The sequence below is a fragment of the Aethalodelphis obliquidens genome, unplaced genomic scaffold (assembly GCF_003676395.1).
Source record: "Aethalodelphis obliquidens isolate GAN/ISIS:26980383/991018 unplaced genomic scaffold, ASM367639v1 scaffold24, whole genome shotgun sequence".
NCBI classification, from domain to species: domain Eukaryota; kingdom Metazoa; phylum Chordata; class Mammalia; order Artiodactyla; family Delphinidae; genus Aethalodelphis; species Aethalodelphis obliquidens.
This window is the reverse complement of record NW_020837968.1, coordinates 20,184,888-20,198,218: the sequence shown is the minus strand read 5'-3', so window position 1 is coordinate 20,198,218 and position 13,331 is coordinate 20,184,888. Positions and strand designations below refer to the sequence as shown.

At 40.1% G+C, this 13,331-nt stretch overlaps 2 protein-coding genes across 3 annotated transcripts in view; one reads left to right on the top strand and one right to left on the bottom strand.

Annotated features, from left to right (window-relative positions):
* The window catches only part of SCCPDH (saccharopine dehydrogenase (putative)), a 44,012-nt gene extending 37,062 nt beyond the window's left edge, over window positions 1-6,950 (top strand). The window contains exons 10-12 of one of the 2 annotated variants that reach the window (XM_027122389.1): window positions 723-834; window positions 2,095-2,176; window positions 4,371-6,950. In XM_027122389.1, coding sequence (XP_026978190.1) covers window positions 723-834; window positions 2,095-2,176; window positions 4,371-4,479 — 303 coding nt within the window. In that variant the 3' untranslated portion in view covers window positions 4,480-6,950. Of the gene's footprint in view, window positions 1-722; window positions 835-2,094; window positions 2,177-3,241; window positions 3,876-4,370 lie in introns of those variants that run through there. The other variant, XM_027122390.1, reaches the window with a different exon arrangement.
* LOC113628654 (kinesin-like protein KIF28P) overlaps window positions 6,376-13,331 on the bottom strand; it is a 91,079-nt gene continuing 84,123 nt past the window's right edge. The window contains exons 19-23 of the mRNA XM_027122475.1: window positions 12,914-13,080; window positions 12,556-12,662; window positions 12,148-12,295; window positions 11,677-11,867; window positions 6,376-6,531 (exon numbers count right to left, since the gene is read on the bottom strand). Of these exons, the coding sequence (XP_026978276.1) occupies window positions 6,376-6,531; window positions 11,677-11,867; window positions 12,148-12,295; window positions 12,556-12,662; window positions 12,914-13,080 (769 nt within the window). The remainder of the gene's footprint in view (window positions 6,532-11,676; window positions 11,868-12,147; window positions 12,296-12,555; window positions 12,663-12,913; window positions 13,081-13,331) is intronic.

Here is a 13,331-nt window from a genome sequence, read left to right as displayed (position 1 = left end):
TGTGTGTGTGTGTGTATATATATGTATATATTTCCACACACACTAAACTGTAAGCTCCAGGAATGCCTTTTCTTTTTCTTTTCTTTTCTTTTAATTTTATTAATACTTTATTTATGTCTCAGGACCTAACATAGTGTCTGACCCTTGGTTGATACTTAATAAAAATTTGTTCACCATGGCTTTGTTATTTTATTTCTAAATTTACTGATTGTGACAGATGCTTGGATAGATCTTCTATAATTTAATTTTTGAATCAAATTTTTACACTTCTAAGTGGAGCAATTTTATATCTATACCCTAGGCCCATACTGCCGTTACTTGTTGACTATTTTTTTGTCTTGTCACCTCAAACAGATATCTAAAGCCCGAGTACCATATTCTATCCTAAAATGAAAACTACCTCCAGCTTTTCCTCTGAAACTGCCTATTCTGGTGGTGCTGTTCTTCTTTCAGCCACAACCTAAGACTCATCTTTATATCAGCTTTATTCCTCACTAACTCCCTCCTCTCAACATTACTCCAGTCAGCAAAACTTGTTGTTTTTCAAAGAATTATTTTTTGCTCCATGCTTAAGTAAAGGATGACGGGATATTCTGACAGATAGAATATTGATTTTTTTATTTATTGAAAATGTCTTATAGGAAGTATATTAGTAGGTTTTATTGTGTTCAAGGAGGAAACGACATATTTATTTAATAAACCCTTTGCTTTCTTTTCCTCAGATTGATGCCTCATCATTTACGTTGACATTTTTTGGTCAAGGGTACAGCCAAGGCTTTGGTCCTGATAAGAACAAACCAAATATCAGAATTTGTACTCAGGTGAAAGGACCAGGTATTTCACATGTGACTTAAGAATGCTTGGGAGTTTTACATTGTCTTAAGCTATAAAGTGGTGTGCTATTACAGCAGTTTCTTTTTAAAGTTTGTTTTAGAAATAAATTTTGCACAAATTATTTAAGTAATAATGATAAATAATTCTGTCAAAAGAAGGATTGGAATTATTGGTATCATTCAGTTTTATTGTTGTGTCGCTCTCACTGTTTTTTTTTCTTTCAGTATGATTCAGTAATTCTGAATGGAATTTTTAATATTAAGAAGACAAGGGGCTGATTGATATTTATCTGTTCTATTTTTATAGTCAAGGGTCACTTTAAAGCAGTGTAGTTATAACATAATCAAAGCTGTGATCCAAGCTTTTTTGGAGTCTGGATCACCCTGACATTGTTTGTAAAGTGTGTGTACATGTGCATTTTTCTGGGCAAGGTAAAAGTTTTGATAGATAGTTAAAAAGGACTATCACTCCAAAACATTCAATAACTTATGCTGTAAATTTTAGAGAACTGTACAGAGACAATCCCACTTGTGAATTACAGTATAAGTTTAATTACCATCATTCCTAATAGATCACAGGGGGTCTGTTGTGCAGTTTTAATCAAGCCCAATAGCAAAGATATCTTTGCATCTTGCCTTTTTTTCAAATTTCCACCTGGGTTTTTAAGAAAAGCTATGTTCTTATTTAACATGAATATAAACACTAATGTTCTCCTTGTTTATAGACTTCTTTTAAAGTTACTTCTTAAAGTTAGACTTCTTTGAGAGTTACTCAGTTGTTCTTTAAGAAATGGAGTCTTTTTTTAAAAGTGAAGTTTGATGTATTTGATTGAGAAAGATCAGTGTAGTGTATGAATAGAGAAACAAGAAACCTAGGATTATTGGTAAGAGTGTGGACTTGAGCTGGCTGCCTGCATGTGATTCTGGCCCAACCACTACCTAACTTTGTGAATTTGAATGAGTCTCTTAACCTCTCTATGCCTCAGTTTCCTCATCTGTAAAATCAGTATAAAATAGTACTAGCCTAGATTGTTAGGAGAATTAAATGAGTTTAATGGATTTAAAGCACTTAATACAGTTCCTGACACTTAATAGGTACTATATAAATGTTGTTATTTTTGTCATTACATGAACAGAGTATTTATTGAGGAAATTCTGTACACTGATACTTAGATATAAAATCTGCCATTTGATTTTTGGGTGTTGTTGAATGCATATTTTATGAATACTTCCTTTTTCTTTCATCACCTGTTATCTGCAGAAGCTGGCTATGTGGCTACCCCCATAGCCATGGTCCAGGCAGCCATAACTCTACTAACTGACACCTCTGATCTTCCTAAGGCGTAAGTCTGGTTTTCTTCAAATTTGAAGATATCTTTTTCATTTATGTTATATTTTAGCTTATCTTGGTTCAGTTTTCAGGCATTGGGTTTGTACATAAGCATTTACAGTACCTTTGATCCAAAGATAGAGGTAAACTTAATATTGTGAGAAGGACGGTTCCTTATTGGCCTCTAGGAACAGTGCAGAAGTAAATGAGAGGAGACAGAAAAGTTTGAGAGCCATGCTTCAGTTCCTCCTGAAAATAACTCAGATCCAAAGTCAGCTACTCAAAAAAAGGTCCCTGTAGTTAAATGTTATTGGCAGGAGCCCCTAATCCATGCTGAATGATACCCAGCTGGCAGTGGGAGCCGTGACCCCAAGCATGAGTTGATTCATGGCATCCTGGCTAGATAAGTATCAAGTGAACTATCTTTCTGGAGCATATAGCTGTTACCCTAAAAGTAGGCCAACTTTACAAATGAGCATAGGTCTGCAGGCTTAGAAACAAATAAATTTAGGTCTGACCTGAAACAGTAGTAAGTAATAAACATAAAAATTATATAAAGTGAAACCTAATTAAATTTTCTTCAAATATTTGTATACTCTTTGAAAATATTTAGCATTTTCTAAATGTTACCCATTACATTTAAAGAAACTTCTTTTTCATCCAAATTGTCTTGTTTATGCTTTAGTAATAATTGATTACCTAATTTTATTTTGCCCATGTGCGTATTTGATCCTCCTGAGTCTAAGGGCTGACTTCATAAACAGCAGCTGTTACTTGGGTTGATAACCCTCAGTGTGCCCCTTCCAACACACACGCCGGTATCATGGAAACAGTCTCATGAGTCACTGAACCAACCTAGATGGGTTTACTGGGTACTAGTTTACTTTTGAATAATAGCTCCTTGCTCGTTTGGCTGATTTTAGGAATGGAACCAAAACCAGTCCATTATGGAATCAAGAATCAGGTTTTCATAAGCTCTGCATTGATTCGATAGCTAGTCCTCCAGTAAATCACACTAGCAGAGGAAAGGGCTGGAGCTGGGCTTTGTGCACTGTTTCATCTTGTTATTGTCTTACAGGGGTGGGGTCTTCACTCCTGGAGCAGCTTTCTCCAGAACAAAGCTGATTGACAGACTCAACCAGCGTGGCATTGAATTTAGTGTCATTAGCAGCTCTGAAGTCTAAACGTTTGAATAATTAACCGAAGTCATAAAATGCATGAATTAACAGCTTTTTAATTTGATATTTGAAATTCTTCTATAAGCCTGTCTGACTGTATGTGGAAAAGATTGTCATATCTAAAATATGTATATAGTACAAGCAGGGAATTGTACCAGCTTACCATAAATTTCAAATCTTAGCTGATTTTTGTGATTTTATTGCTTGTGAGAAAAAATTAATATTTGACTTTTTCATTGAAGAATTCAAGGTCAGTTTTTTAAGTGAGCTGGAAGATCAGAGGGTGGGATGGGTGGCTCTCTCTGTGTGGCTGACACGCCCAGGCTGGTGGTCATGTAAGACGGCAACTGCTCTTTTCCTCGCCATGATATTGAATGGGATCTCACTTCCCCATGAATTTCTCTGCCTAGTGTAGGCCTTTGCCAAATGAAACTGCAGTTTTTGCTATTTTAGCCTACTTTTTCGCGCATCCACACTGACTGATTTTGGACTCTTACCTAAGTTTAATAATAAAGGATTGTCAATTGAACAGTGGTTCTGTGTTTGGACGTGCCTGTGTATTTGAGTAGTGGTAGAAATGTGCTTCCTTAGTGGTCTGTGTACTGCTAATAATTGGGCTTATCATTCATTTTCCCTGGTTCTGTACCTGTGTGCCTTAGGTTTAAGGATATAGCTGCTAAGTTTCTATTGATTTTCACTGCCTAAGCAAAATTTTTCTCTAATTTACTTTTTATATTTTAACCAGGTTTCCACTGAAGCCCAAAAATAAGGCAAAGGACTTTTCCTTTTGTAATTAGCATATAATAAACACACGTTAAGTGTTCTGTTACGTTCATTATGTAAAGAGGACAGCCATTGCCTTCATGGAATTTCTACTCTACAGTGAGAGGCGTGACATTGATAGGAATCTTATTCATGTTGGGAGGTCCATCTGTGCTGCCTGTACAAAAGAAAGAGGGTCTATTTAACTTGAAGAGGGAGATCCTTGGTGATAGTACTGTCCATCCTAACTTTGCTTCCTCTGCCCAGGGCTGGTCGAATCGGGTCTCAGCTGTGCATTAATTTGTGGGACCTTAGAAGAGGTTTTATCATCTCTAAAATCAGGAAGATGGACAAGAGCAAGAGATCTCATGACTAGCTGCATATCCAAACCACAAACAATATAGGTTCCCCAGCGGACCCCAGCAGTTTGCATTCAGGAGGTATGACGGTTGGGCCCTAGGAATCCGTGGCTTAGATCTGCACTTGGGAGCTACTGGCTGAGACTCCATGTGCATCTTTCCACTTTTGCAACGTGTGCTGTGTTGTGCTCTAGTGTTGATGCTGATATATGACCACCTGTGTGACCCTGTCCTCCAGCTTGAGGTACAAGTGTCTAGTCCTGATATTCTTTCTAACCTTCCAAGGCTCCACCTGCTCACTTGCAGAAAGTATATTTACTTGCCTCAAGCAAATTGTCCAAGAGCTTTAAGTCTCAGTCCAAGAGGTAGAAGTCGTTCCTGCTTCCCATGGCCTCACTGCTATCCTGCCTCAAGGACAAAGGCTTTCCTTTCCTTTTCCTTTCCTTTTCCTTTTCTATGATGCTTTGCTGACCCTTGTCCCTGCCATCACCAACATGGAGCTCCACACTTGGGCTCCAGGGTTACAGGTTATATTTTAGTTCATGTGCATACACTCAGCCAGGACCTGAGCTACAGGCAAAACCCAAGCCCCTCCCATAAGCCCTTGGGTCCTGGTAGTAAGCTGAAGTCACCAGCCCAGATGCCTCTGCCTTCCCAGGGAGACTCCTCTTGGAGCCCTTGATAGCCTCTCCTGCCAGTAGAGTTTCAGTGCCCCTAACTTTATATTTTAGGGAGCAAGTATTGGAGTTGTCACCTCTGTTGCCTCCTTCCTGTTCTTATGCAAATCAGTCAAACTGCTCCTTGGGACAGTCCTGCATATTAAGGTCCCAGGCCTTTGGTTAGGAATGCAGTCCCAGAGTCAGCCCACTGCTTACAGTGGCCTGGACAAGCCTCGTTTGTTTAACCTTTAAAGCCTCAAAATGGGGAAAGTAACAGGGCCAAATTCATAGAATTATGGTGAAAATTAAATGAGCTCACAGCTGTATAGCACTTAGATTAGTGCCTGACACACAGTAAGCCCTGGATAAGTCTCTGTTATTGCTGCTATTGTTAGTCTGTCTAAGGCCGCAAAAGTTTTCTTTACAAGCCTTTCCCCAGAGCACTCAGTGCCCGTTGGACCTAACTAAGACTCATCAATCAGTTCTTTGTGGAATCAAGATCTCTTCGAGATTGACTAATTCCCGGCAGATGTCATAGTAAATCTTAACCTCTGCCACCCCAGGCCCTTGCACTGAACAGGTCCCACAGTACAGGCACTTAACGATGCTTAATGAATTGAACCTATTTCAAATAAACCTATGAAGACAGAAAATAAGTGGAGGTAGAATATCAAATTTGTTCAGAACAAGGATACAAAATGAGGGGCATGAAATAACCATTCTCTAGGTGAGACAGCAAGAAACTTACAAAAGAGCTTTTATTTGAAGTTTGGAGCTGTTAATCATGAAAATATTAACGGCAGTTGCTTATCAATTCCTCTGTGTGCCAAGCACATTCTAAGTTCTTTATATTCTTTTGTATTTGTTAACCATCTGCAGTAAGTACTGTTACCGTTCCCCTGTAACAGATAAGGAAAGAGACTTAGAGAGGGGAAGTCCTTTGCCCCAAACCACACAATTGATTAGTGATGGATTCAGCCCCAGGCAGTCAATCCCAGAGCTCAGAGTGCTGACCATTCACCTTTCATATTTCCCACCTCACCTTCACCCTGGTTATGGATTCATTTTTACATGATTTTAAATCAAATTGAAGAAGAGTTTTGCTTAAAAGTGGTATAACAGGTTGAGTGAGTGGGAAATGAGTTGACTAGGTTGAGTCCACAATTCAGCTCTGAAAGCCAAGTTAATTAAGCTTATTAGCTACACAAATAATCGTTCCAACTCAAAGCTCAAATGTTTTCAGTTGGTGTAGCCTCAGTATTCCATATGCAATAAACATTCTCTCTTCTTTTTCACCATAAGAGCAACATCATTTTTCAGTTTCCACAAGCTGGATTCAAGTAGGTCCCCAAAGTCCTTTAACATTTGTGACTGCTGGTGTACAAATGGTCGAAGCATTTGATCGTCTTCCTAAAAATAAAGAAAAGAACAATATTGTTGTCAAACCCAAGTTCGTGTGCCCGACGCACAGTGAGGCCAAACTGAAATGGTGGAGTTTGGAGCAGAGAAACTTGTATTAGTCAAGGAGGCACCAACCCTAAAGATGGGAGACCTAGACTCGTCTCAAATCCATCTTGCTGGCTGGCCAGGGGCGCAGGGTTTTTTAAAAAAAAAAAAAAGTAAAGGGGAGGGGGTCTTTATGATTTCAGCTTTCCTGTAAGACTTCAATTGCAGACTTCCCAGCACTGTCTTGGGACTCGTTGTGTCTGTCATTGGTGAATGTGATTGATCTGTGTGTTCCTGCAAAGCAAACTAGTAAATCATGGTCTTGTGATCCCTTAACTTCTTTTTAGGAGAAAGCAAAAGCAATGGTTGAGGCATTTTGTTATTTACTTCGTGATGGTTCAGGAGTTTCAGTTCTTAATTGACCTTCCCAGTGTCACCAATTTTAAGTCCACTTGGGGCCAGCCAGTTGAAGCCACAGGACATTATCTCCACAGTTTGGGGTCATAAGTCAAGGCATTACTTTAAGCTAACAATCATGGAAAAGGTTATGTTGGGCTTGCTTTTCCATTGTTTCTGCGTTCCCTCACTCGCCTAGTTAGTAACAGCTTGAATCTGCTCTTTGGAACTCAGGGAAGGTCTAGGAGACTAAAGACTTTCTATAAACAACAAACGGGGGACACAGAGGGGATTTTGTACTCAGGAGGGCCCCGCAGCATCCTGCTCGGTTTCAATATTAGTGGACTCACTTCATTACAGTAAAAGTACTGTGTGTGTACATGAGTGGGGTGCCCAGCGAGTTCTCCCTTTGGGCCAGAAAGCTGCATTTGAAAGCTGCTACCAGAGGCGACAAGTCACCTAGGAGCACGTCCTGTTTCAGGAAGGCTGCCTAAATGACCCTTTACTTACTGCCAACAGGGAAAATTGGTGAGATAATCCAAATATTTGAGATTGGTATGGTATATATTCTTTTAATACTGTAGAAGTTCTGAGGTTTGCACAGGACTGTGTTGGGTGGGGATTCTCCCACTGAGAGTTGGTTGATGTGTCCTCTGCCCCATAGGAGCAGGTATCCCTGAGCAGGGATTGCAGGGCCCACTGTGGCCAGAGCGCCAGTGAGCAACGGTGGAGGAGGTGACGGTGGTCACAGAGACGCGAGCAGGCAGGGGGCCGATAGTGTGTCGTGGCATCTCGTTTTAGTTTCTGTTTCCCTGATTATTAGTGAAATGCCCGCTCAGATACTTTGGCCATTTTTTCCAGTGTGTTTTCCTACAAAGAGAAGGAGTTGTCTTTCTCTTATTTTAAAAGTATGTAGGGACTTCCCTGATGGCGCAGTGGTTAAGAATCCACCTGCCGATGCAGGGGATACGGGTTTGAGCCCTGGTGCAGGAAGATACCACATGCCGCGGAGCAACTAAGCCCATGCGCCACAACTACTGAGCCTGTGCTCTAGAGCCGGTGCTCCGCAGCAAGAGAAGCCACTGCAATGAGAAGCCCGCGCACCTCAACAGAGTAGCCCCCACTTTTGGCAACTAGAGAAAGCCCGTGTGCAGCAATGAAGACCCAACGCAGCCAAAAATAAATAAATAAATATATATTTTTTAAAAAAGTATGTAGTTTATATATTCTGGATACTAATCTTTGATGACAAATAATACACATAGATTCTCCCCGGTTGTGGCTTATAACTTTATATTTAGCGTGTTTATCACACTGGTTTTTCCTTCTTTTTTATTGTGAGGTGTACAGACAAAAGAGTACCCAAAATGTATGCGTAGGTACAGTTAAAGTGAACATACCCGCTCAAGAAAGCACACTGCGTCTTGAGCGCCTCCTGGTCACACCCATTTCTCTACCCCCCAGAAGCAACTACTAACCTAAATTGTGTGATAATCATTTTCTCGCCACCTAGAATGCAGCCCTAAACAGTATATTTTGCCTGTCTTTTGGCCATTTGTGCCATAAGTTACTAATCTTCTGTGGGTGTACATTAAGGTGTTTCCATTTGGGGGCTGTTATGGAAGATGGTGTTAAAATACAGCCAAGTGCACGAGTGCTTGGGTTCCTACAGAATTTTTCAGCTGGTCCATCATCTGAACTACAGAACAGAAAATGACTTGAGTGACTATTTTCCCAGTTCTCTCAAGAATGGTGTATAACTAGTACCATTCTAGATAGGTAGGAGAGAAATTAATTCATTATATACATAGGATGTCTAGAAAGGTGGTTCTCAAACTTGAGTTTAAGGCAGAATCATCTGGAGGACTTGTTAAAGCACAGATTACTAGGCCTCACACCCAGAGAGTCTGGTTCAGCAGGTCTGGGAGGGGACCCTGGAATTCGCATTTCTAACAAGATCCCAGATGATGCTGAAGCTGCTGGTGAGAAGACCACACTGTGAGAACCTCTGCCTCAGGGCATTAAGGTGCAGAGAAGTGCAGAACCAGTTTACTCTGTGGAGAAGAGGAGTTGAGTTGCAGGCTTACAGGGTAGATGCATCTTTGACTTTTATTAGATAAATGGCAAACAGTTTTTTAAGTTGTTGTACCGATTCATACTCCTTCCAACGTGGCATGAAAGTTTCTGTTGCTTCATAGCTTTACCAAAACTTGATATTTTCAGACGGAAATTTTTGCCAGTATGGTTACTTTATACTAGCATATCACTGGTTTCAATTAGTGTTTCCCAAATTATTAAAGAAGTTAAGCACTTTCTCATATATTTATTGGCCTTTTTTTTTTTTTTTTTTTTTTGCGGAACGCAGGCCTCTCACTGTTGTGGCCTCTCCCATTGCGGAGCACAGGCTCCGGATGCGCAGGCTCAGCGGCCATGGCTCACGGGCCCAGCCGCTTCGTGGCATGTGGGATCTTCCCGGACCGGGGCACGAACCCGTGTCCCCTGCATCGGCAGGCGGACTCTCAACCACTGCTCCACCAGGGAAGCCCTATTGGCCTTTTTGATTTCCTCTTTTGTGAAGTTCCTGTTTGGGTCTTCTGACCATTTTTTCCTACTGGGTCAAAATCTATCTGTTTTTCTTTTCGGCTTGTAGTAGTTCTTTATTTTGGATATTAGCTCATTATATATTAAATGTGTTGCAAATGACTTTTCCTATCCCTTTCGACTTTGTTTTGGTTTCTGGACCAAACTTCACAATTTTAATATAGGTGAGTCTATCAATCTTTTTCTTTAAATCTAGGTATTTTTCTTGTCATGTTTAAATCCTCTTCCACTGTGAGGTCATGAAGACGTCTCCTAAAGTACCTTCTGTAAGCGTTAGGGGTTTACCTTTCACGTATAGGTCTTTAATTCTCACCTAAAATTGACTTCTAGGTATAGTTCTAGATAAGGCTCCCATTTCATTTATCTTCATATGTATTCTGAATGCTCTGAGCACTGTTTATTGAAAAATCCATCCTTGCCACACTCATCTTTGGTTCCACCTCGGTCATATATCAAGTCTCTAATTCTGAGTGAATCTATTTCTTGGCCTTCTTTTCCTTTGGTTATCTTACCTACATTTGGGCAATACCTTACCGTCTATTACACTAGCATTAAAATAAGCCTTGATGTAGAGTAAGGCAAGTTCTCTACCTTGTTTTTGAGCCTTGGATTGTCTCGGCTAAACTTTGCTTTTGTGATTCCATCTAAATTATAGGATCATCTTGTCAGATTCCATTACATTTTATTGGGATTATATTGAATCTCAGGAGACTTGACAGATTTACAGTAGCAAACCTTCCAAACCATGGAGCCATGGCATGTTTCTCCATTTACTTAGATCATCTTTAACATCTCTCAAACAAGCTTTAAAATTTTCTCCATAGAAGTCCATACTTTATGTTAGCTATAGGCCTAAGTACTTCTTACATTTGATGCGATTATAAATGCTATCTTTTCGGGGCTTCCCTGGTGGCGCAGTGGTTGAGAGTCTGCCTGCCAATGCAGGGGACACGGGTTCGTGCCCCGGTCCGGGAAGATCCCACATGCCGTGGAGCGGCTGGGCCCGTGAGCCATGGCCACTGAGCCTGCACGTCCGGAGCCTGTGCTCTGCAATGGGAGAGGCCACAACAGTGAGAGGCCCAAGTACCGCCAAAAAAAAAAAAAAAAACTATCTTTTATTTTAAAAACGTTGTTCTATTGCTGTTATATTCAAACGTAATTAATTAAATATTGATTTTTGTATCCAGCAACCTTGTAATTTATTTATAAATTCTTTTCGGTTTTCTATTTACATAAACATGTCATCTGCAAATAATACTAGAGGCATCATGGTGTAGTGGGAAAGAGTATAGACCATGGAGCAGCCCTGGGTTTGGAGCTTGGCCCTGACACTTACTAGTTGTGTGTCCTTACGTAAGTTACTTAACCTCTCTTGTGCCTTAGATCCATCAACTGTATAATAAAGCTAATGATAGTACCTACCCATCAGGTTGTTGCGAGAATTGAGTCAGTAAATGTAAAAGCACTCAGTAAGTATTACATAAATGTATACTATTATTATTATTACCTTTTTTTCCTTTCCAATCCTTATACCTTTTATTTCTGGACTTGCTGCACTGGCTAGAACCTAAAGCACAATGTCAAACAGAAGTGAAGATAGCTGGCATCGGTGATTTACCATTAAGATTATGCTTACTGTGTGTTCATTTAAGATTGCCTTTATCAGATTAAGTAATGTCCATTTTATTCCTAGTTTGCTAAAAGTTTTTATCGTGGTAGGATGCTGAATTTTATCACATGCTTTTTTTGTATATATTGAAATAATCATGATTTTTCTCCTATAATATCTTAATGTGATGAATTATATTTATTTGGTTTTATAATGATAAAGCGAACTTGCATTTCTGAGATACTCTGTACATCCTTAAGTACAGGAATATCAGTGCTGCAGTGGCCACGGCTGCCTTGAACCAGCCAGATGTACACTAAAGTGAAAAATGGGAGCAAAGATGGGTGGAGCCCCGAAAGCAGCAGACTCACAGTGTTCTAGGCCTCAGCCTGCTCTTTGGCTTAAGCACACCCACGTCCCCACGCTCAGGAAATGTAGTTATATCAAACAGCTGCATTTAATGGAAAGAAATTCCTTTTGCTCCCAGGATTCTGGTTACTTACAGGAGGTTTATGATGTCTCAATTTGAGAAACTGCCCTCTTGCCACATTCATGCTTTGGTAGAACACCTTAAGAGCTTTGGCAAATTCTCTGTCATAGCTGGCTTGCTGGGTGCGCATCTGATTAATCTCTCTGGCTGCTGGCAATTGTGCTGTCGTCCCAGTTAGCTTCAGGGTATTGGAAGGCTTATGTGCTGAGGTTGAAAGATAACATTTATTTATTCATCTATTTATCCAGATATTTATATATTTAATTATCTTGGTGCATTTTACTACATCAGCATTTATCAGGCACCGGTTTGGACCCATTCAAAGAAATCTTACAAGGAAAAAGGAAAAAATGTTCCCCCCCTTTTTTAAAACTGAAACAAGATATTAACTCATTTAAAATCTCATTTCTTAGAAAGAAAATACACACCACAAATGTAGGAGTTTAGAGAAAAGCTAAACACCAAGACTTGAGCGGCCTCTTACCTTGTTGACTAGAACCAGTTTTCTCAAGAGATTCTTTAAGAAACACATTTTCCTCTCTGAGCACTCTGTTAATGTTTCTGAGCAGTTCTGTCTCCTGTTCTAACTTGAGCAGCTTCAGATAAAGTTCTGGTATCTGGTTTGATGTAGTCTACAAAAAACAGGTCAGTTTAGCCTTTTGCTGGATTATTTGCATATGCTTGAAGAGTGGCAGTTGTTCCTACCATGTGAAAACTACGTGGGGTGGAGAGGTGTGGTGACCAGGGTTTAAGACCCTCAGGGTTCACAGGAATAAATCAAGAAAGAGGTTTTTTAATGGGAAGGAACATTGATGATCCCCAAGCAACTGTCATCGGAGATATTTTTAGTCATCTGTGACATCTATTTTTAATGTCACTTAAGTATACACACCTGGCCCTTATCCATCACGGAGGATATTTTCTTGGTGTCCACCATGATGTGGCCTTCACCTGTGACCATGAGGCCTGGCTGAGAGCAGCTCAGTTCGGCACAGCCTTCTGTAGTGTGAGGGAGATACCATCAAGGAAAGAAATGTCTCAGTTGTCCAGCCCCCCTGTTGTGTGAGGAGATTTAAGCCATATGATCACCTGTGGACTAAAACCCAGAGGCCCAAGGGACAATAGCTCTTGGCCACTGCTGTCAAGACCCTGACCTCCTCCCTCCATCTCCCTCCTCTGCAGCCCTAGGTATACAGACATGATATCTGACTGAGGAATGCACCATGCAAAAGAAGAAGTAAACATGGTACCTTGAAGGCCCCATAAATCAACAATGAGAGCATTTGTCTTTAAATAATTCAGAAACTCCTGAGATGCATTTAAGGTTGTAAATTGGACAGTCTCTTCAATTTGGGGATTCAGAATTTTCCATACAGGCTTGGTATATAAAGTGTTTGGAAGATCATAAATTCTGTACCTGAGACAAGAACAGAAAACATAACTTAAAACCATAAGGGATACATTTGTAAAGAAAAGTATCAGGTGAGCCAAAGAATTATAGCCTGCTTTGGTTAGTTGATAAAAGGTGACCTATAATTGATTCTCGTGATTGCCACCTCCAACATCACAGCTATTCAATGTGGGTATCATCATTACATAGATAATATTAAATGCCTAACAAAAAGAGAAAAGGATTTTGATAAATACTTTCCACTTAGATAATCTAAA